Source organism: Ovis aries, chromosome 10 (genome assembly GCF_016772045.2).
Source record: "Ovis aries strain OAR_USU_Benz2616 breed Rambouillet chromosome 10, ARS-UI_Ramb_v3.0, whole genome shotgun sequence".
Classification (NCBI taxonomy): domain Eukaryota; kingdom Metazoa; phylum Chordata; class Mammalia; order Artiodactyla; family Bovidae; genus Ovis; species Ovis aries.
This window is the reverse complement of record NC_056063.1, coordinates 19,103,798-19,124,748: the sequence shown is the minus strand read 5'-3', so window position 1 is coordinate 19,124,748 and position 20,951 is coordinate 19,103,798. Positions and strand designations below refer to the sequence as shown.

At 38.1% G+C, this 20,951-nt stretch overlaps 1 protein-coding gene across 9 annotated transcripts in view; it reads right to left on the bottom strand.

Moving 5' to 3' along the window:
* Nucleotides 1-20,951, bottom strand: part of FNDC3A (fibronectin type III domain containing 3A) — a 114,315-nt gene that overhangs the window by 50,100 nt on the left and 43,264 nt on the right. The window contains exon 3 of one of the 9 annotated variants that reach the window (XM_060394336.1): nt 1,712-20,631. The exons of the other annotated variants lie outside the window; for them this stretch is intronic. Coding sequence (XP_060250319.1) covers nt 1,712-1,718 — 7 coding nt within the window. The 5' untranslated portion in view covers nt 1,719-20,631. The remainder of the gene's footprint in view (nt 1-1,711; nt 20,632-20,951) is intronic. 9 annotated transcript variants of the gene reach the window in all.

The window sequence follows — 20,951 nt, the reverse complement described above, 5'->3', positions numbered from 1 at the left end:
TTTAAAGTTATGCTGGTTTACTTCTGTTAGCTAATTTATAGAAAACTATGGCAAGCTAGCTTTCTGAATCCTGAGATCTGGCTTAGAGATTATTCAGAATGTGTGAAATTTTGCTGAGAACCAGAAAGAGAATTCACTGAAAACTATTATATATAATTTTAATAAAGGACATTACTTTGTTGTGTTTCTACTGTATGTGCCAGAGACTGCTACCTTGCATACGTGGTCAAGTTTAATCCCTATTTCAAGTTATCAGAACAAGCTTTTGTTTTTTAGCCATCAGAGTAAAAAATAAATTATTACCGATTACATTTAAACTTATAAAACTACATAACTGCTTTGGGTTGCTCTTCTTTCACTAAAGATATGAATATATAAATACTAACTAGTTGCAATTCAAACCATAATATTCTTTGAAAGCTGCTAAGTGTTTGTAATTTAGTAGTACAAAATTCTACTTTATTCTTTAATTATAAGTGTGATTACTGAAGAGAGCACAAAACAAACCTAATCTCAAATAAACCAGCAGTAAACCCATAACTAGCTGCAGTCCAGGAATAATCATTAACTCATATCCCTATGAAGTAATCTTTTCACTTTAGCAAGTGAATTTTCTTACCCTGAGGGAAAATGGTACAAGGTTAGATTTTTTTTCTTTAAAACCAAACCAAACCAAACCACACACTTCATGTATAGCATTATTTAATATCTAAAATACTGGTGTGAAGTAACATGCAACACAACCTATAAAACTCCCATTGTATAAACAAAATAAATACAGGTATTTATTTTGTTGCTTAGAACTACAATATTTACAGCACCATTTCTGTTGCTATTCCTGTCTATAGTAGCAAAACTCCAAAACCTCGCATACTTGATGATGCAGAAGTTCCATCACCTCCTTAGTTCCAACAATATTTTTAAATTTAGGAGGTACGAAAAGATTAACTACAAACTCTTGATTGAGGGCAGTGATGGAGCTCCTGTCTCAGTGAAGAAAGCTAAGTCTGTTACAGACTGTACCATTAAGCACATCTGGCAGGAGAGTAGCTGTATCTGAACCACTGTAGATCCACCAGCTAACTCCTTAATAATATATACGATTTGAGCAAAATCTACCACAAATCATATACCTAGATTTTTAAGGGCATATTTCCTTTTCTAAAATCTTGCATAAGAGTAAACAGCTCTATTTACCAATTGCCTTAAGAAATCTGAGAAGCCTAAATTCCTTAAAAATTGCCATCAATGATTCAGTAAAGACGGTATTTCATCTAGTAAAATGTCAACTCTTTTTAAATTTTTTCTTTATTAGCAGATATGAGCAGACATCTGATTAAAAAACAAAACAAAACGAGAGATCTGTCTGGGTTCAAATTCGTAACAGGCAACGGGCTGCTGACGTGCCACACATTCTCCTTACAAGCAAGCTTTCACAATGGCTTCCAAATAATCTGATGCCAGTTTGCAGATTTTAGTTGTAAAAAGAAAATCCTAGTAAAGGCTCTGGAAAGGAATATTCTGTGGAATATAAAATCAACCCAACTCTAAACAGAGTCTAATCTTTTTATAACTACATGGCCACAATGTAAAATTTTTACAGCGACAGATCTGGCATCTATTGAAAAAACACACGGCATGACTTTAGAGTAATACAATACTTGCTACGTTTTAAAATAAAAGCAGAATGTTCAAAACCAGTCAATCTTACCACTCATTTTGTTTTTACAGTAGCAGAGAACAAGAAAATCCAACAAGGAAACAGCGTAGTACACGTTAGCAGCTTTAATTGGAGAACCGCGGTTGCTGCCTTTTTTTTTTTTTTTAAGCAAAGCTACGAGGAAAAGATCCTTTGACCGAGTCACGTGATACTAACCACGTGACCTGCAGTGACCCGCGGAAAGGGAAGGGGAAAAAAAAGCAAGCGTTCCTGCTGGCAGTGTTTGGCGTACAGTAAATGATTAAAAGATTTCTACTGATTCTGCCCTGGATTTGAAAATTTTCAGACTCCTTTATGAACCAGCTCAAAAGCTCATCAAGATATTCATGGAAACATAGATATCTGATATAAAAAAACTCCCTTTGGGGTTAGGGTTTGTTCTCATTTTCCTCTGATAACTAATAGGCCTGTGTGCTAAATCGCTTCAGCCATGTCCGACTCTGCGACCCTATGGATTGCAGCCTGTTCTGCTCCTCTGTCCATGGGATTCTAAAGGCAAGAATACTGGAGTGGGTCGCCACGTCCTTCTCCCAGGGATCCTCCCGACCCAGGGATCGAACTAGCGTCTCATTAGTCTACCTGCATTGGCAGATGGGTTCTTTACCATTAGAGCCACCTGGGAAGCCCTACATACTATCTACTAATTCAAATTTTATTACCCCAGCCGGCTGCTTTTCATTTATAAATTTTAGGACACATATAACACTAATTTAGAAGCCTCACTCTGAAATGTCCTTGTGTAACTTGATGCACTCTCCATACTCATCCCTTAAAATTCTTTTGTGTATTGTGGGCAACCCTTAAGGAAAGCCCACAGTACACAAAAGAATTATCTACAGAATACAGGCTTCATCAACTTGTTCTTTAAGCATGGGATTTCTATTTCAGACAGGCATTTAACATCTCAAGTTAATAAACACTACCTTTTTTTTTGTATTATTACTGGTTTTACTTTCTTTTCATCTGATTTTTTCTTGTTTCTAAAGGTTTAACCTGGACACTAATACAGATACTGGGTAGATGGTATTCTCACTCATGCTCATGAAATCTGAAAAGACAGGTCATGATTGGGGCTTAAAGTACTTTACTCAAGCAGGTGTAGAGACCAGGAAGAAGACTAAATGTTCAGTTATAAGAGAGGGTAATAAGACTGTAAGAACTTTGGAGGGCTTTTCATTACTTTATGGTGCTGTGTAGTTAAGGACATTTATTTATAGCTAATACAAATATACAGGTAATGATAATGAATGTGATTTGTAATAAATTGAGCAGTGGAAAGAAAGTGCATTTTCGTATTAAAAGATGTAAGTTTTAACAACAGCATCAATATTTATTAGCAAGGCAATTTACTGCTCTTCTGTGACTCAGTTTCCTTCTATAAAATGGTTAAAACAATCAACTTCATAGCATTGTTGTGAGAATCAAACTAGATAAATTTAAAGTACCAAGTACACTGGCTGCCACCACTCAATAAATGATAGTTATTATTATAAGAATGGTCACTATGGGGCTTCCCACGTGGCTCAGTGATAAAAAATCTGCCTGCCAATGCAGGAGACAAATGAGACATGGGTTCAATCCCTGGGTCAGGAAGACACCCTGAAGTAGGAAATGGCAACCTGCTCCAGTATTCTTGCCTGGAAAATTCCATGGACAGAGGAGCCTGACGGGCTACAATCCACAGGGTCACAGTCAAACATGACTGCGCACGCACACACACACACACACACACACACACACACACATATCTGAGAAAGTAATGGACAGGGTACTATTCAATGTTTTACATGTGTTAACTCAATCCTCGAAATAACTGAAATAGGCATCGCTTATAGGTAAGGGAATTGAAGCAGAATGCAATAAAGTAACTTGCCAAGAGCACACAATGAGGCAAAGCCAGGATTATTTTAACAATAAGGCAATATTTTAAACATATATAAACCATGTTCAAAGACTTGGTCTTCCAAAAAGCTGGAGAAGAACTGGCAAGGGATAACCTGGAGGTTTCAATAAATACATGCCAGACATTTCAGAGGAGATAAGACACTGAAGTATCATTCTCACTAGTGAGGAAGGGTAATTGTTACCTTCTAAGTCTCACTAAAAGGCAAAGCTGCCCTGAGGAGCATAGCTTAATACCTAAAAGTCTCCTGGTCTCAACAGAATCTTCTCATAAATGTTGGATTCAGGCTCCCAGTAAATCCAACCATGCCTCTGATCTTTAGCCCCTAAACAAAAAGCAAGTCCCAGCAGCCCACTTCCTCATTTTGGCTCATGTTCTCACACAGCTGTGTTTCCATTTCTTGACTTTCTTTAACGGATGATCTTCTCATTTCTTCCCATTGTGCTCACTGGAACATTTTCCTTGTTATAAATTCCCCTAGATCCTCAACCTTTTCACAGAACACCTGCTGATGGGCTTTCTTTAAATGAAACCCAGCTCGCCTCCAGGACAGCTCTTCCAATAGCTGCTGGGAGCAGCAGCTTCTCATTCTCTCCTGAGGCAGGCTCCAGACACCCGAAGGGCTGCTTCTCAGCGCCACTACTGTTGCTGTTTCATGCTTCAGCTTCTTGTTCCTCGAGATCACGCCATAGTAATGCATGGTGATACAGCACCCTCTGCCCCTTCTCACTGCCATCATTTATTGAGAGCTTCAGCACCATGTTCACAGTGTTTTTCCCAGCTCTTGCCTATCAGCAAGACGACTTCCGTGTCCAAGAAAACCTAACATACCTTTCTTGAACTCTTCTATTGTTTTTAGTAAAGCATGTTCAGTGATATATCTTAGAATTTATCACTCAGAATTCCACTACAGAATCTCGTCTTTGAAATGTTAAAGCTCTCATGTTTAAATCTCCGGTCACTGTATCTAGCATCTCACTAGTTCTTTCTTCTGCGACATTAGGTCTTCCTCATAGTGATCTCCTGTTTCTCCTGATCCACCTGTGTCTTCATAGCCTGATCTTTTTTCCCATCCATGTCTTCCTTTTACCTTGCCTTCACTAAAAATACCAATTCTAACAAATCAGATTTAATTATCTTCTCATAGACCTGAACTGTAGAAATCAAATGTTATGTGGATTGGCATGTTTATGAATTTAATTATATCCAACCTTAACTCAGCCATGAGCACCGCCCAGGAATCCTTTCAGGAATTTATTCCTGGATAATAAACTTATATCCTGTTTTCTACAGGGATTATCAGAGATCCCCACCACTCTTTAAGGATATCCCCCAATTCAACCTCAACTACGTATCTCAGCATAAAATTGAACTCTTTCAATGTTGTTTACAAACTCTTCTCTTTTCAGAAGAATCATTGTCCTTTCACACTGGATTAAAGCTATCTCCCCCCCTTTCTAGTCTTGAGCTGATCTCTACTTCCTCCTCTACTGGGGTCTGCTTCAGTTCAGTTCAGTTCAGTCGCTCAGTAGTGTCCAACTCTTTGCGACCCCATGAACTGCAGCACACCAGGCCTCCCTGTCCATCACCAACTCCCGGAGTCTACCCAAACTCATGTCCATTGAGTCTGTGATGCCATCCAACCATCTCATCCTCTGTCATCCCCTTCTCCTCCTGCCTTCAATCTTTCCCAGCATCAGAGTCTTTTCAAATGAGTCAGTTCTTCCCATCAGGTGGCCAAAGTATTGGAGTTTCAGCTTCAACATCAGTCCTGCCAATGAACACCCAGACTGATCTCCTTTAGGATGGATTGGTTGGCTCTCCTTGCAGTTCAAGGGACTCTCAAGAGTCTTCTCCAACACCACAGTTCAAAAGCATCAATTCTTTGGCACTCAGCTTTCTTTACAGTCCAATTCTCACATCCATACATGACCACTGGAAAAACCACAGCCTTGACTAGACAGACCTTTGTTGACAAAATAATGTCTCTGCTTTTGAATATGCTATCTAGGTTGATCATAACTTTTCTTCCAAGGAGTAAGCATCTTTTAATTTCACGGCTGCAATCACCATCTACAGTGATTTTGGAGCCCCTCAAAATAAAGTCAGCCACTGTTTCCCCGTCTATCTGCCATGAAGTGATGGGACCGGATGCCATGATCTTCGTTTTCTGAATGTTGAGCTTTAAGCCAACTTTTTCACTCTCCTCTTTCACTTTCATCAAGGGGCTCTTTAGTTCTTCACTTTCTGCCATAAGGGTGGTGTTATCTGCATATTTGAGGTTATTGATATTTCTCCTGGCAATCTTCATTCCAGCTTGTGCTTCTTCCAGCCCATTGTTTCTCATGATGTACTCTGCATGCAAGTTAAATAAGCAGGGTGACAGTATACAGCCTTGACATACTTCATTTCCTATCTGGTTTACCATTAGCGCCACCTGGGAAGACAGGGTCTGTCTTCAGTACCCTCCTAACAAGATTCAGCTCTATCCCCTCACTATCCTCAACTATTTCCACAGCTGCGACACTTCTAATGCCCAAGGTTAGTGTTAGGATCCATATTTTCGAGGACTTTTCAGTTACAATAGAAAAATAAAAGTTAAATTTATTTCATGTTTTCTAAAGATATGTTAATTTAACAATGTGCATCAATTTTTCCACAGAAATAAAGAGAGAGAATGCATTGAGAACACCACAATTACAGGAAAACATTTTGCAGTGGTGAATACATTTTTCATTTTCCCTTTTGTACCTGATTATATGACAATTTTAACAAACAAAAGGCTCCTGGTTTTTATTTTCTCAACACTGCCTCAAATGTTCACAGAGGGTTACTGGAGGCCTGGTGACACCAAGTGGCCATCAGGGGCATGAGCATCACATACTGCCGTGGCCACCGGCAGGAGACTGGAAAGAGTTCTGCCCTTAGCCCTCCTTATCAAAGAACATTCTGCTCTACTGCTAAGTACCTTAACTGCCATGCTTGACTTGCTTCTGACAGGGGTCAGGAAAAGAGAAACGGTTTATTCTAGTTGCCTTTAAGTATAATCACAGGTTAAAGTAAAAACAAGAGATAGACAAGCTGCTTAGAGGAGATCATGGCAGAAACTAGCAACACGAAATGAAGGCTGATCAATACATCAGAGCTTATTTTAATGGAACTATTAATTATACTGTTAAAAAATGAAAAGTCTGGAACAAATGTTAAACCAGTCAGATATCAAGATGAGAGGAATAAACTGGGATTGTCCTAGACAAAATGGGACATAAGGTCACCCTATTAATAAGCGATGCTTATTTGTTCAGGTTACAAAACACCTGATAATTTTTATTTATATGAGGCTGGTAATCAGCACAAGCCTATATAGTCTTGGAACTGAAATGAGTTAGTCTATTGTAATTTGATTGTATGTATTTTTTTTTAATCATATATTTTTATTAGTGTATCTGAAAGGTCCTTGAAAGTATGGACTCTAACACTAATCCTGGGCATTAGAAGTGTGTGACAACTGTAATTTGGGAAAAAGAATGAAGTAGGAGATTAAAGAAAAAAGATCAAGGTAATTATTATTCACTGCTTTAGGGGACTTTCTTTTCCTTGAAAATTTATTATTCCTTTTTAAGTCTGGATGAAGTAGACTATTAAAATCAGGGGTCTATGGATGATTTAGAATTATGGGTAATTTCATTTATCTGTGTACAGGTAACTAGAAATTTCTATAATCAGACTTGCTAAGCATTTAGATGTATCAATGACAAGCATATCAAGTAGGAAAAGGATGAAGAATGACTATCATACTACGGTTAGAATCTATCTTTAGCACTAAATCAAGCTGTATATAGATAGAAAACAGTAGATATGTTTACCAAGAAAGCACCTGCTTCTAAACAAGAGTTATTTTTAGGGCTCTTGTTTAGAAAGCTACAAAGGCTCTGATATTAATGTGCGTGGATGCAGCAGATTGTAAACATTACTATTTTTAGTACCAGTCCAATGTGAACAACCACAAATCATTCTTTGTTATTCTAGTAGGAAATGGTGCTTGGGATTTACTACAGCACATGCGGTTAACTAGGTCTCACTAACTGTACACCCACATGCTGACATCACACAGGCAGTGATATGGATCAGTGACGCAAATCCCGTCAGGATCAAACATTAAGGCCACAGAGGTTAAAAAAAAAAAAGTGCCTGCATGGCAGGGCAGACCCATCATCCAACATGTACAGACTGGATTAAATCAGTACTGCTGCTGATGAAGAGGCTTGTGTTAGGTCCTTTTTATACAACAGTTTAACTTTATTTTAATTATAGATTTTCCACATATAGACTCTATATTTATCTTTATGTTTCTTCACAGCTTCTGTGGTTTAAGGTCTGGACCTTTAAAACATATGTTAAGGCTCCGCCAGCCACATGAGTTATCTGGAAAATGGCCTCCGCAGCCAGGCTCTTTGGACCCATCTTCTGAAGACTACACCACCAGCACTGATTAAGTATTTTATGTAATGTATGCTTAGCAAACAATAGTCAGATTTAGATCTGGAGCACTACTCCGATGCCTCAGCGTTTGCTGCTCCCTCAGTTTTCTTCCCACCGTCACCGTCCTCTTTGAGCAGTTACTGTTTTTAGTTTTATTGGCATCAAAATATTAATTTCTTATGGTTACAGATGGATTGGAAAAGATAGCTTATTAAGAATAACCATGTATCAGGTTTCAAAATCCCTTCTCTTTGAATTACGCGTACCCACCTGGAATCAGAGATTTCATCTCCTGTAACAGGAACAGAACCTATCCCTGGAGATGTGCCACAGGACGTTCAGGTTCTTCTGAAAAGGAACTTGGTCTCTACACTTAAAGCATCACCCTTCCTTCTCATTTCTCACATTCTACTCAAGGACTATCACTTCCCAGGAGAACTGGAAGGCCGGAAGGAGATGAGAGCTGGAGGTGTTTCCTTCTATCACTGTTTGACATAATCAGGCTAACATGAAACCACGTCTTTCCCAAGCTTTCAGGCACCTGTTTTCATGTTGTTCCCTCAACTAATGGTGCTTTTTATGAGAACGTAAAAAAGCCTGGTGAGTTGTTGTTGTTGTTTTAGTATTTACTGGAGTATAACTGATTCACAATGTTGTGTTAGTGTTGCGTTTATTGCTGTATAGTCGATTAACCATGCTGTGCTAGTTTCGAGTGTATAAATCTTAATAGAGGTATTTAATGCATACAAAAGCAATTATGTGTCTACTCTTTTAAAAACACAGGTGACAGTATACTACACACATTGTTCTGCACCTTAATAATATAGTTTGCTTAGAGAGCTTTCCATGTGAGTACATGCACAGGCTGCTCCAATCTCTTAATGGCTGCATAGTACTCCACCATAACAATGTCCCATAATTTAACTATTTCCCTATTGATACTCAACTTATTTTCAACATTTTGCTGTTACAAACAATGGTGTAATGAACATCTCTGCACAAACATAATTCATAGATGTATCAGTATGTCAACAGGATAAATTACTAGAAGTGAAATAGCTATTAGCTATATCAAAGAGAATTTGTTTTTCAAGTTATCAAATCTCAGAGTTTGTATTTATATTCTTATTAACACACCCTTACCAGCAGTTATCAAACTGGGACTTCCTGGAGAGCCCTAAGACACATTACAAACCTTTCTTATGAGAAAGAGCTATAAAACCAAAAAGCATTTTGAACCTAACATGCTCAGTAATAAATTAATCGTCTCTATCCTTCTACCCAAACCAATTTTTTTTCTCTTCCTTGTATATGTTGCAGCACAGCGAAAGATACTGTCATTTATCTTTACGCTCAACTGACTATGAAATCTGTAAATCATTCTAGTTTCTTCTTACCCTCCACACTGAGTGCCCAGGTCTTATTATCCTTATTACTTATTTGCTTTTGTTGTTGCTATTTTCCTGCTTCAAGTGAATCCTTCAGTGGCTCTTTGTTCTTTTTCAGGGAACACTTGAACTGTTTAGCATGCTATAAAGGTATTTGTAACACACCCTATGGGGCTTCCCAGGTGGCGCATTGGTCAAGAATTACCTGCCAATGCAGGAAATGCAAGAGACGTGGGTTTGACTTCTGGGTTGACTGAGCACCTATGTTTCCATTTTCAGTCTCATTTTCAGATACTCCTCAGTGTATTCTGTTTTCCATTATATTTCTTTATTCATACCTTTTCAGTCTCCTCTAATTTCTCTGTGCTATGCATTTGCACATGCTATTCCTTCTACTTCTAAGATATTTCTCGCTTATTTTTCCTCTTGGCTAAACAACTATTTCTTTAACCATCACCTTTTCCTGCACGTGCGTGTCTGTGTCCTCAGTCACTCAGTCGTGTCTGATTCTTTGGGGCCCTAAAGACTGTAGCCCACCAGGCTCCCCTGTCCATGGAATTTTCCAGGCAAGAATACTGGAGCAGGTTGCCGTTTCCTCCTCCAGGAGATCTTCCCTACCCAGGGATCAAACCTGCATCTCTTGCGTCTCCTGCACTGGTAGATTCTTTACCATTGTGCCACCTGGGAAGCTTTTTCCAGCACATCTGTGTGCCCAGCCGCTCAGTCATGTCCAACTCTGTGCAACCCTTTGGACTGTACTCAACAAATATTCCTAGCTGGGTTAGGTATGTCTCCTCTGGCCTCCCACATACATCTGGGCACACTTAATTCCATCACAGTACATATCACTCTCTCAGTTTTAACTGTAGATTACTTGCCTTTCTTCCCCACTGTGCTGTGAGGCAGGGTCTAAGTCTTTCAAATGGCTGTCAAGAATGAGTCATCCTTCAGAACAGTTACAGACTGGGGCAAATTCTCTTTCCAGGAAGAGAGTATGCATACACTTTTAGGTATCATGTCTTCTGTGTTCCGGCAACACCCAAGCATGGGAGACTGAGTACAGGATGGGGAGAAATTCCAACATATTAAGACTAAAAATAAAGTAAAATTTTTAAATATGATCTTTCACTGTAATGGTTTTTCCAAAAAATTGAGGGATTATATGATAAAATGAAGCAGAAGAGGATGTCAAAGACAAGAGAACTTTGCTGATCCATAAATAATGGGAATGGGATTTGACTAAAGTTCACCTTCTAAAAGTGAATCAACATCCTTAAATAATGTTACTGCACATATTTTGAGATCAGAGTCCTATGTTAAAATTATGACTCTGGCAGACAGTAACTTTGCCTCTGGAACCTTAGAGAAACTAAAACAGACATGCAAGGAAAACTTCTACCACCACCTTTATTATGTTGTGGCCTGACTCTTATGGTTAATGGGAGCGTGTTCGGATGTGCCTTAATGTAACACCACAACCACAGTCAGAGGCAAAGTCATACTTTTATAAAGATAAGAAGGGTCTGTACTAGATATGAAATTATGCTCGTGTTAGCTGCTGTGACACAGGAAGATAAGAACTGTGAAAGAATGATTTTTTTCAGCCCTTTATTATCTAGGTAGGTACTAAAAATCACATTCAATATTGTTGCCATATAAAGAAAGGAACCAGAAAAGATCTTTTTTTCCCTGGGACAGTCTTTGCAATAGGTAAAAGGATATATAAGTCAGATTATATAATTAATTCATGGTAGTCTCTTTATAACTTTATATAAATGTTCATGGAAGATTGTAGCCTTGTGTTGCCCCAGCTACACTTTGGGGGGAAAAAAACAGAAATGTTTATGCCTAAGTTAGACTGCTTAATTAACACTTCCCTGAGTTCAAATTCGTGGTTGCAGTCACTACAGGGCTAAAATAAGATAACTCTCTGTATCAGTTTGTATTCAGTTGCTCTTCTCACCAGGAGATCCTTCCAGTGATACTAACTTTAGAGAGTCTGGTCTTTATTTTTAATAAGGAAAGTGATCTTTCTAGACATTCTGACATAAGGTTAAGAAAAAGAATGCAAAGCACAAAGTAGGTTTGTAGTAAATACTTATTTCTTTTCTAGTATCCCTTCACAGAATGATTTGGTTAAATAGAGGGGATCCAAACAAACACTTCTTTCATAAATACGGACTAGCTTACTTACACTGGTATTTTTTTGGGGCTGACAAAAGTCCTCAACATCTAATGGTTTTTCCCTGGGTTCATATCTGTCCATTTTAATGTCAGAATTCTTTAAGCCAGTTCTAAATTATGGTATCAAATTTACACATTTCTTTTTTCCACCCCCTTGATTTCAAAAATTGTCAGACTATTATTAATATTATATACTTGTAAGCTTGGTATGTCCCATATTTTTAGCTTTCACTAGTTAAAAAATCACTTATCTGCACCAAAATGGTCCACCATTTTCCTTAATAAGCTCAGGGTCTCAGCTTAAAAAAAACTCAAACTCTAAATTTTATAAAATAAAATCAGGACTAAATTTTAGAAGAGTTACAACATTTATTTAAGCAATTAATATTGATTAAAATTATCAAGTTGTACAGAAAACATAAAGAAGGAAAGAGATTCCTATAATCTTACCACATAGGGGCAGGCACTTGAAGGAAATGTGCTCAAATTAGTTGTGATGCATATATACGCATTAAAAGTAATATTTTTCCTTATTACAAAAAAGCTAATTATGTTGATACCCTCAGTAATTTATAATCAATAAAGAGACTTCAAGATTCAAGCCCTGATTGAACAAAACTACTAATTAATAATCTTTTTAATCTTCCATTTGGGGGAAATAAAAAGTAAAACCAGAGCTTATCCTTTGTGTGTCCTCCAGGACATCTTTCCTAGTCCCTGGCCTGGTTTGGATGTTCCTACCAGAGCTTCTATAGCACCCTTCCTGTTTTCTTCCTTTTCTCATGTTACTGACAATCTTCCCTACGAGATCACAAACTTTGTGAAGGGCAGGGATAGGGTCTATCTTACTCACCAGTAAATCCTCAGAGTTTTGGAATAGTGACTGTTCATATCGAGTTCATAATAATTTGCTAAATAAAAGAATGGGTTTTTAATGAAACCTAATATCCTAATCTAGACTCAGCAATTTACTCAGCAACTCAATCTTCTAAACAATCTGCACTATACCACCATAACAATCAGTTTTAATGCTTATAATGATTTAGGGCACAGGAAGATTCTAAATTATGTTCAGTACATTCTGTTCACTAAGGCTAAATTTAAGTGTTTATTTTGTAAATATTTTCAGTTACATGATTCGGAAAAAGATTTTCTGGTTTTCAGTTAATCAGAAAATATTTTAACAAGAACACCTTGCCCCAGGTTAAAGTTTAAGGCATATACCTTATGCCGTACTAAGTTAGACTGCTTAATTAACACTCTAATAATATCATCTTTAGCAAAAACACTTAAATCCAACTGATGAAAATTTCTTCCCCAAGTGATGAGGAGGTAGAATCGAAAGATACAAATCTTCCTGTAGACCATCCCCATTATTTTAGGGTAATAAAAATTAAGATGTTTCTCAAGTATAAATGAGCAAAGAACCTTTTCAAATTCTAACATTTAGAGCGTTTGAATTCGCTCAGTCGTATCCGACTCTTAGCGACCCCATGGACTGCAGCCTACCAGGCTCCTCTGTCCATGGATTTTCCAGGCAAGAGTTCTTAGGGTATAGTAATTTGGTTTTGGATCTTTTGAAATAACACACTCCCATTTCTAGAATAGAATTTTGAATGACCTGTAGTAAATATGTGAAAATATTTTGGAAAAAAGTATGTGGTTGAGAGAAGCTAACTATTGTTAAGTCATGAGTAGAATGCCATCTCAGATACTTATGTTTGAGAAATGGCTGTAAAGCGTGGATTTTGCAGCCAGACTACCAGAGTTCAGGTCCCAGCTCAGCTGTTCAGTCACCCGAAACTGGGCAAGTTATTAACCTAGGTCTCAGTTTTCTTTGTCCATAAAATGAAGACAGTAATAGCTATCTCACAGGGGTGATACGAGAATTAAATAGATTAATTACATTCAGAATGTTTACAAAAGTAACTGCTACAGTAATTGTTCAATAACCATTAGACAGTATCATACATGCTAATTAAATTATAAGTTACTTTCTGCCCTTTTCCCCATTATTTGCAGTTCTATAAAGCACTGGTTTTGCAGTTAAAAATAAGTGCTGAAATAAAGACAACTTGTTGCTTATTCCTAAAGTAAGTCAATTAACATTTGGAGTTTCTATAAATGCAAGGGACAGTTCCAGGTGCTAATGGAGAAGGAAAGGAGATCTAGACACAATATGGTCTGTACCATACTCATTTGAGAAAGGCTAATGTGGGTCTAGACACCTGCATGTTTAAACCTCCCTGTTGAGTCTGATCCCTTGGTGGAGGGATAAAAATTATAATCTTTACAGTCAGAAAGACCTTCCTTTGAGTCCCAGATCTTTCAGTAACTATCTATGAGACTTTAATGAACCTCAAGTTTCTCACTCTGTTAAGGTTTAAGTAAGATTAATTGTACACACCACAATGCTGTCAGACAATGAGAACTCAATTACATTATTAGTGGTGGACTCTAAAATAGAAAAAAGAGAAAAACCAGTAAGTGACATATAAACCAATAAAAGACATATGCCAAGTTAGAGATAAAGGCCAGACAATGAATGCCAAAGGAAACGGAGAAGCACTTTTTAACCCTGGGGTGGTCAGAAAAAATCTCAAGGGATGGGGAACTAGTTTGTACTGCGTTTTGAAGAATTGCAAAAATTCAGAAAGCTCTTGTGTGTACACATGTGAATGCATACTCTTGTGTAATTTTTAATGAAGGGGCAATGTAAACAAAGGTAAGAGAGGGGTCTCTGTAAGAAATATATGGGGACTGGTGCTGTGCTTAGTCCTTCAGTCATGTCCAACTCTTTGCGACCCCATGGACTGAAGTCCACCAGGCTCCTCTGTCCATGGGGATTCTCCGGGCAAGAATACTGGAATGGGTGGCCATGCTCTCCTCCAGGTGTAGAAACTGGAGTATCTACTAATTCTGGTATATCTGGAGTAGAAATTTCTGAAACTAAAACTAGAAAGAAAGACTGGAATGAGTTGATGGAGTGCCTAGAAAATGAGGCTAAGAGTCCTATGCTGTGTGAAATGAAAGAAGGCAAGGTTTTTTAGTTTGTTTTTAGCATAGTAATAAAAAAAGTCATGCTTTAGGAAGGCCAAACTTGTAGTTACAGAAACAAATATGGAAAATAACACTTCTGTAAAGAAATTTGAATCCAAATCAATGTGGGACTAATGTGCTTATTAAAAGACTTCCCTGGTGGCTCTGCTGGTAAAGAATCTGCCTGCAATGCAGGAGACCTGGGTTCAATCCCTGGGTTGGGAAGATCCCCTGGAGAAGGGAAAGGCTACCCACTCCAGTATTCTGGCCTGGAGAATTCCATGGACTCTATAGCCCATGAGGTTGCAAAGAGTTGGACATGACTGAGCGACTTTCACAGTAACGTGCTCAAAAGGGCATGAAACTACTCAATTAGGTATAATACATACTTACACAGATTTCTGTGACAAGTTTTAATCAAACCCAGTTAGAAAGTATAGCTCTCTAATGTGGCTATTTGTGGAAATTTCCCCAGTTTATCAAGGGCTTTCCTGGTGGCTCAGATGGTCAAGAATCTGCCTGCAATACAGGAGATCCGAGTTCAATCTCTGGGGGAGGAAGATCCCCTGGAAAGGGAATGGCAACCCCACTCCAGTATTCCGGCCTGGAGAATTCCATAGACAGATGAGCCTGGCGGCCACAGTCCATGGGGTTGCAAAGAGTTGGGGACACAACCGAGCGACTAACATTTTCACTTTCCCCAATTTATATGGCTAGTCAGATTCATTTGTTAAATTACAGTATCATCAGCCTTGGTTTCCTCATTTCGGAAGGAGCTGCTGCATACAAACAGTACTCAACTTATTAGACAGTCAACTGGCAAAATAGATATTTCAAACCCAGAATGTACTATTCCATGCTTTCAACTTTATAAATGGTAGTAAGGCTCTGCTATAATTAAAAACTCACAAAATAAATACTGATATGGCCTATAAAGTAGTTAAAATATTGTGCATGTGCAATGACAACAGAGTAGAATGACCTTTTCCTATTACTGTAAAATACATCAGAATGTATCAAATACTTAAAAATACCTTATATACTTCAGGTATATATATATATATATGTATATGCAATGTATATACATACATACATACATATATATATATATTTGACATGGCCTCCACTCCAAATGATGAAAATCTCAAGAGGGACAAGGAGGAACAGTGGAGAAATACTAATCACATTGGGACAGGTAAAATGTGGCTGAGGGAAGGTAGACAAGTATCTTTTGGGTAAAAAGAAAGGCGGGCGGTTCTTATATACAACTCTTATATTTTACAAGATTCAAAAACGAGAAAGTATAAAAAAGAAGAGAAGAAAAACTTCCCCTTCATCCCTGTTCCCAATTTTATGCACCACCACTCCATAAGCAAACACTGTAATTATTTTTAGAAGATCTTTGAAGATTTTCAATTATTATTATTATTTAAAATAGCCTGTGGCATCTATCAGTTATTTTCTGGTATTTGTTCTTCACTTCTTCCATAGTAATAATCTTCTGAATGTTAGCTGGATCCATGGGCACCTCATCCAAAGGCAACTTTTAGTTTTCTTATTTAGTTAGAAGTGATCAGCTAAGCTATGGCCAGTGAGCACAAGTTACCTGTATAATCTCCAAAGTATGTCCTTAAAGAAAGAGGGCATATCTTTTATCTCTTCTTCTCTTCCTCTTTTCCATTCTGTCTGGGACATGAACATTGGTGGTGAGCCACCACGGCTCATGCAGACGAGTGTAATATTCTAGGGATGGCAGATCAGGATGGAAGTAACCTGAATTCCTTTACTACCTATGGGGCAAAGAACTCCATAGAAGTACTAACAGACCTCTGAACATGACACATGAGAGAAAAAATGTTCATGTTATAATTGTCATAGTTTTCTATTGCTTTGTTAACATTTGCACAGACTTAGTGGTTTTAAGAAACACCCATTTATTAGCCCACAGTTCTGTAGTTCATAAATCCTAGTGTTGTATAAACTGGGTTTTCTACTCAGGGTCTCACAAAGTGAAAAATCAAAGTACTGGCTAGGGTGTGTTCTCATTTGGAGGCTGGAGGCCTTTTCCAATCTCATGAGGCTGTGGCGGAATTGAGATTCTTACGGCTCTAGGACTAAGATTCTCATTTCCTTGTTAGCTATTTTACACAATTATATTTCTAGATCTTACATTGCTTTTACCATCACCACTCATTAAAAATTGTTTGAGATTTTTATCACTTAGAAAAAAACAGAACTCACTGAACTGGTTGAGATTTCCTATTTTCAAGAGAACAACAATGATATTTTATTCGTTAGGAACATAAAGAATTGAAGACAACTTAATTTGCCTGAATTTTCCTTTTTAGCATAAACATTGCAGTTTTCTCTTAACTAAGTCATATATAACACAGTTTGTCTTGAAAGGTAACATTTAATAGCATTTAGGGACAATCTGGGACTATTACACAAAGTACTCAAGATGAATCATTCACTTAACCTAAAATGGGCTGAATTTATGAATGGATGATCCATTATGTTTCATTTTCAAAAACAAGACTCATTAATATTTCAAAATGAGTCTTTTGAGCCTCTCTAGAGAAACTGATGTTTTCATTTTAGAAGGAAAAATGTAGAGGGCAAATTTTTAAATAATGGATTTCCACCACATAGTTACTTATGCTTTTAGAGTATTTCCTAAGGGTAGTTAAGCTTTCCTAAGTAATGTATGCTGCTGCTGCTGCTAAGTCACTTCAGTCGTGTCTGACTCTGTGCGACCCCATAGACGGCAGCCCACCAGGCTCCCCCGTCCCTGGGATTTTCCAGGCAAGAATGCTGGAGTGGGTTGCCATTGCCTTCTCCATGATTTAGTTTATTAAATTATGAAAAAAATATAATAGCTAGTCATATGGGGAAAAGACTACTACATATGGTTTGGACTTGAGTTAATTATAATTTCCATATACCTTAAAGAACTTCATTTAGTTCAGTCATATCTGTAGTAAAAAAAAAAAAGTCCTTAGTTCAAAGATTATCAGTGGTCTTTAAAAAAATTCTCGGAATACTGATCTCAGTCCAGTTCAGTTCAGTCGCTCAGTCGTGTCCGACCCTTTGCGACCCCATGAACCACAGCACACCAGGTCCCCCTGTCCATTACCAACTCCCGGAGTTCACTCAAACTCACATCCATCGAGTCGTTGACGCCATCCGGCCATCTCATCCTCTGTCATCCCGTTCTCCTGCTTCCAATCCCTCCCAGCATCAGAGTCTTCCAATGAGTCTTTTCAACTCTTTGCATGAGGTGGCCAAAGTACTGGAGTTTCAGCTTCAATAAGTCCTGCCAATGAACATCCAGGCCTGATCTCCTTTAGAATGGACTGGTTGGATCTCTTTGCAGTCCAAGGGACTCTCAAGAGTCTTCTCCAACACCACAGTTCAAAAGCATCAATTCTTCAGTGCTCAGCCTTCTTCACAGTCCAACTCTCACATCCATATATGACCACTGGAAAAATCATAGCCTTGACTAGAAGGACCTTTGTTGGCAAAGTAATGTCTCTGCTTTTCAATATGCTATCTAGGTTGGTCATAACTTTTCTTCCAAGGAGTAAGCATCTTTTATTTTCATGGCTGCAGTCACCAATTGCAGTGATTTTGGAGCCAAAAAAATAAAGTCTGACACTGTTTCCACGTCTATTGGCCATGAAGTGATGGGACCGGATGCCATGATCTTAGTTTTCTGAATGTTGAGCTTTAAGCCAACTTTTTCACTCTCCTCTTTCACTTTCATCAAGAGGCTTTTTAGTTCCTCTTCACTTTCTGCCATAAAGGTGGTGTCATCTGCATATCTGAGGTTATTGATATTTTTTCCCGGCAATCTTGATTCCAGCTTGTGTTTCTTCCAGCCCAGTGTTTCTCATGATGTACCTTGACGTACTGCTTTTCCTATCTGGAACCAGTCTGTTGTCCCATGTCCAGCTCTAACTGTTGTTTCCTGACCTGCATATAGGTTTCTCAAGAGGCAGGTCAGGTGGTCGGGTATTCCCATCTCTTTCAGAATTTTCCACAGTTTATTGTGATCCACACAGTCAAAGGCTTTGGCATAGTCAATAAAGCAGAAATAGATGTTTTTTTGGAACTCCCTTGCTTTTTCAATGATCCAGCGGATGTTGGCAATTTGATCTCTGGTTCCTCTGCCGCTTCTAGAACCAGCTTGAACATCAGGAAGTTCACAGTTCACCTATTGCTGAAGCCTGATCTACTTATTATTAAAATAAATTTAAGATATGGCATAAGATATTACCATAATTATGAATATCTAAAAAATTGAGAGTTGGTAGAAAATTGTTGAATCTAATTCACACTAGCGCATCCTCATTTCACAGATGTGCAAAATAATGGGCAGAATTTAAGTAATCTACTGAAGGATACAGAATCAGAACATTTTAGACTTGTGAAGAACCTTAAAAGGCATTAACTCCAACCATCCATTGAAGAGAAATTAAACCTGCTAATGGCACCATCAAGTGAAGACTCAGTACATGCATTACCACCTACAAAGGCAGATGGGAAACTGATTGCTCCTGAGTCTCTCTGACAGCTCTGTTTATTACAAAGTTGTTCCTCATATTAAGCTAAATTTGTTTTCCTTTAACTCCCACCCACTAGTCTCAGAACCCAGGCTGACCTACTCCCAGACTTGTACCTTTAAAAATACACCATTAAGTTATTCATACATTTCGTTATTAATATTTCTTTAAAGTTTTATTGTGAATTTAGTAAGAAAATTATATTTCATTCTGCAAGTTATAGTAATTATAGCAAACAATACAGTGACCGTGATATATAAAACAGACATTTAACTTCTAATAAATTTCAGACATTTTTAATATCAAAGATCTGATATATCTAACAAGATTCATGGGGCCTAAGGTGTAGTTTGTACACGTCTCAGAGATTCTAGGATATCACAGCAGGTCACTAGGGGTCCTAGTTGGATGAAATCTTCCTCTCCCATCCCCAACAAAGACATCCTGGGAGAAAATGGCTCTTTTTTAAAACACGAATATTTGCAACCATTTAATTTATGTTAGCCAAAATCTGGAAACAACTCAAAGGTCCCTCAAGAAATGATTTAACAGACACAATATGGGGGTGTTCACACAATGTAACACAACTCAGCAATTAAAAATGAGCGAACTAATGACACATGAAAACATGGATGGACCTCAAACTTGTTATACTAAGTGAAAAGAAGCCAAACAGAAAATTCTGTATATGCTTTCATTTATGAGCTACTACTAGCATAGGTAAAACTATAAAGACAAAAGCATTCTGAACAGACCTAACGAGTACAAGGATTCAGACTAGAACACAGAGGCCGGAAGTGCTAACATTTGGAGTGCAGAGAACTCACTCTAGGGTAACAGAGTTGGGATAACTGGGATACAGAGCTTGTAAGTATTTAACAAAATGTTGTTTTACTAAGGACCTAAATGTCATGTGGCTCAGTTTAGGAGAGACTTACTAACAAAATGCTCCGCAAAGGAGATGGCAAATATGAAGAGCTGTGTGTGCTTATCCTCACCATGATCCCCAAACACATGGAGAACAGAGTTGTACTTACTAGCGGGGACAAACCTTCCCTAACTTCAGAAGCCCCTATAAAGGCAGGGAGAGTCAAGATCAGGTGTATGAGAAGATAATGTGAGAGCAGAAAAGCAGTAATAAAGAGCAGCAGCAGTAAAGGGAAGACAAACAGGAACAGAGGTGCTGACAATAACCGCCCCAGGAGCAACAGTGCTGGTCGCTCTCTGAGTTAGATGACAGTGGAAGCACCAAGGGTCCAATAACCTCCCACTGGCAGACTAGAAAGTGACACCAGCAGCAACAATGGTGAAACACACATCAGTAACCACTGAGAAGCTGGTCAGAGCTACCTGGAAACAAAAAGGAAAGCAGGAAGATTTAGAGGCAGAGGTAGTATCAATGGCACACTAACTGTAGCGGGTCAAGGGGCGTGGAATCAACACACTGGGGAACTGTCGATTAGTTCATGACTTCTCGAGGTAAGGTGAGCTACTGCTTTCAACAAACTTGAATTTACTTTAACATTTTTTTTTTACATGTGAGAGTCAAATCATAAAAAAATAGCCAGAAATCCAGGATTTGGCTAAATGATTGACATCTAGGCATTACTTATGGCTCACTACATTTATATTTTTATATTAAAATTTCCATATTACCATGCAATCTTAAT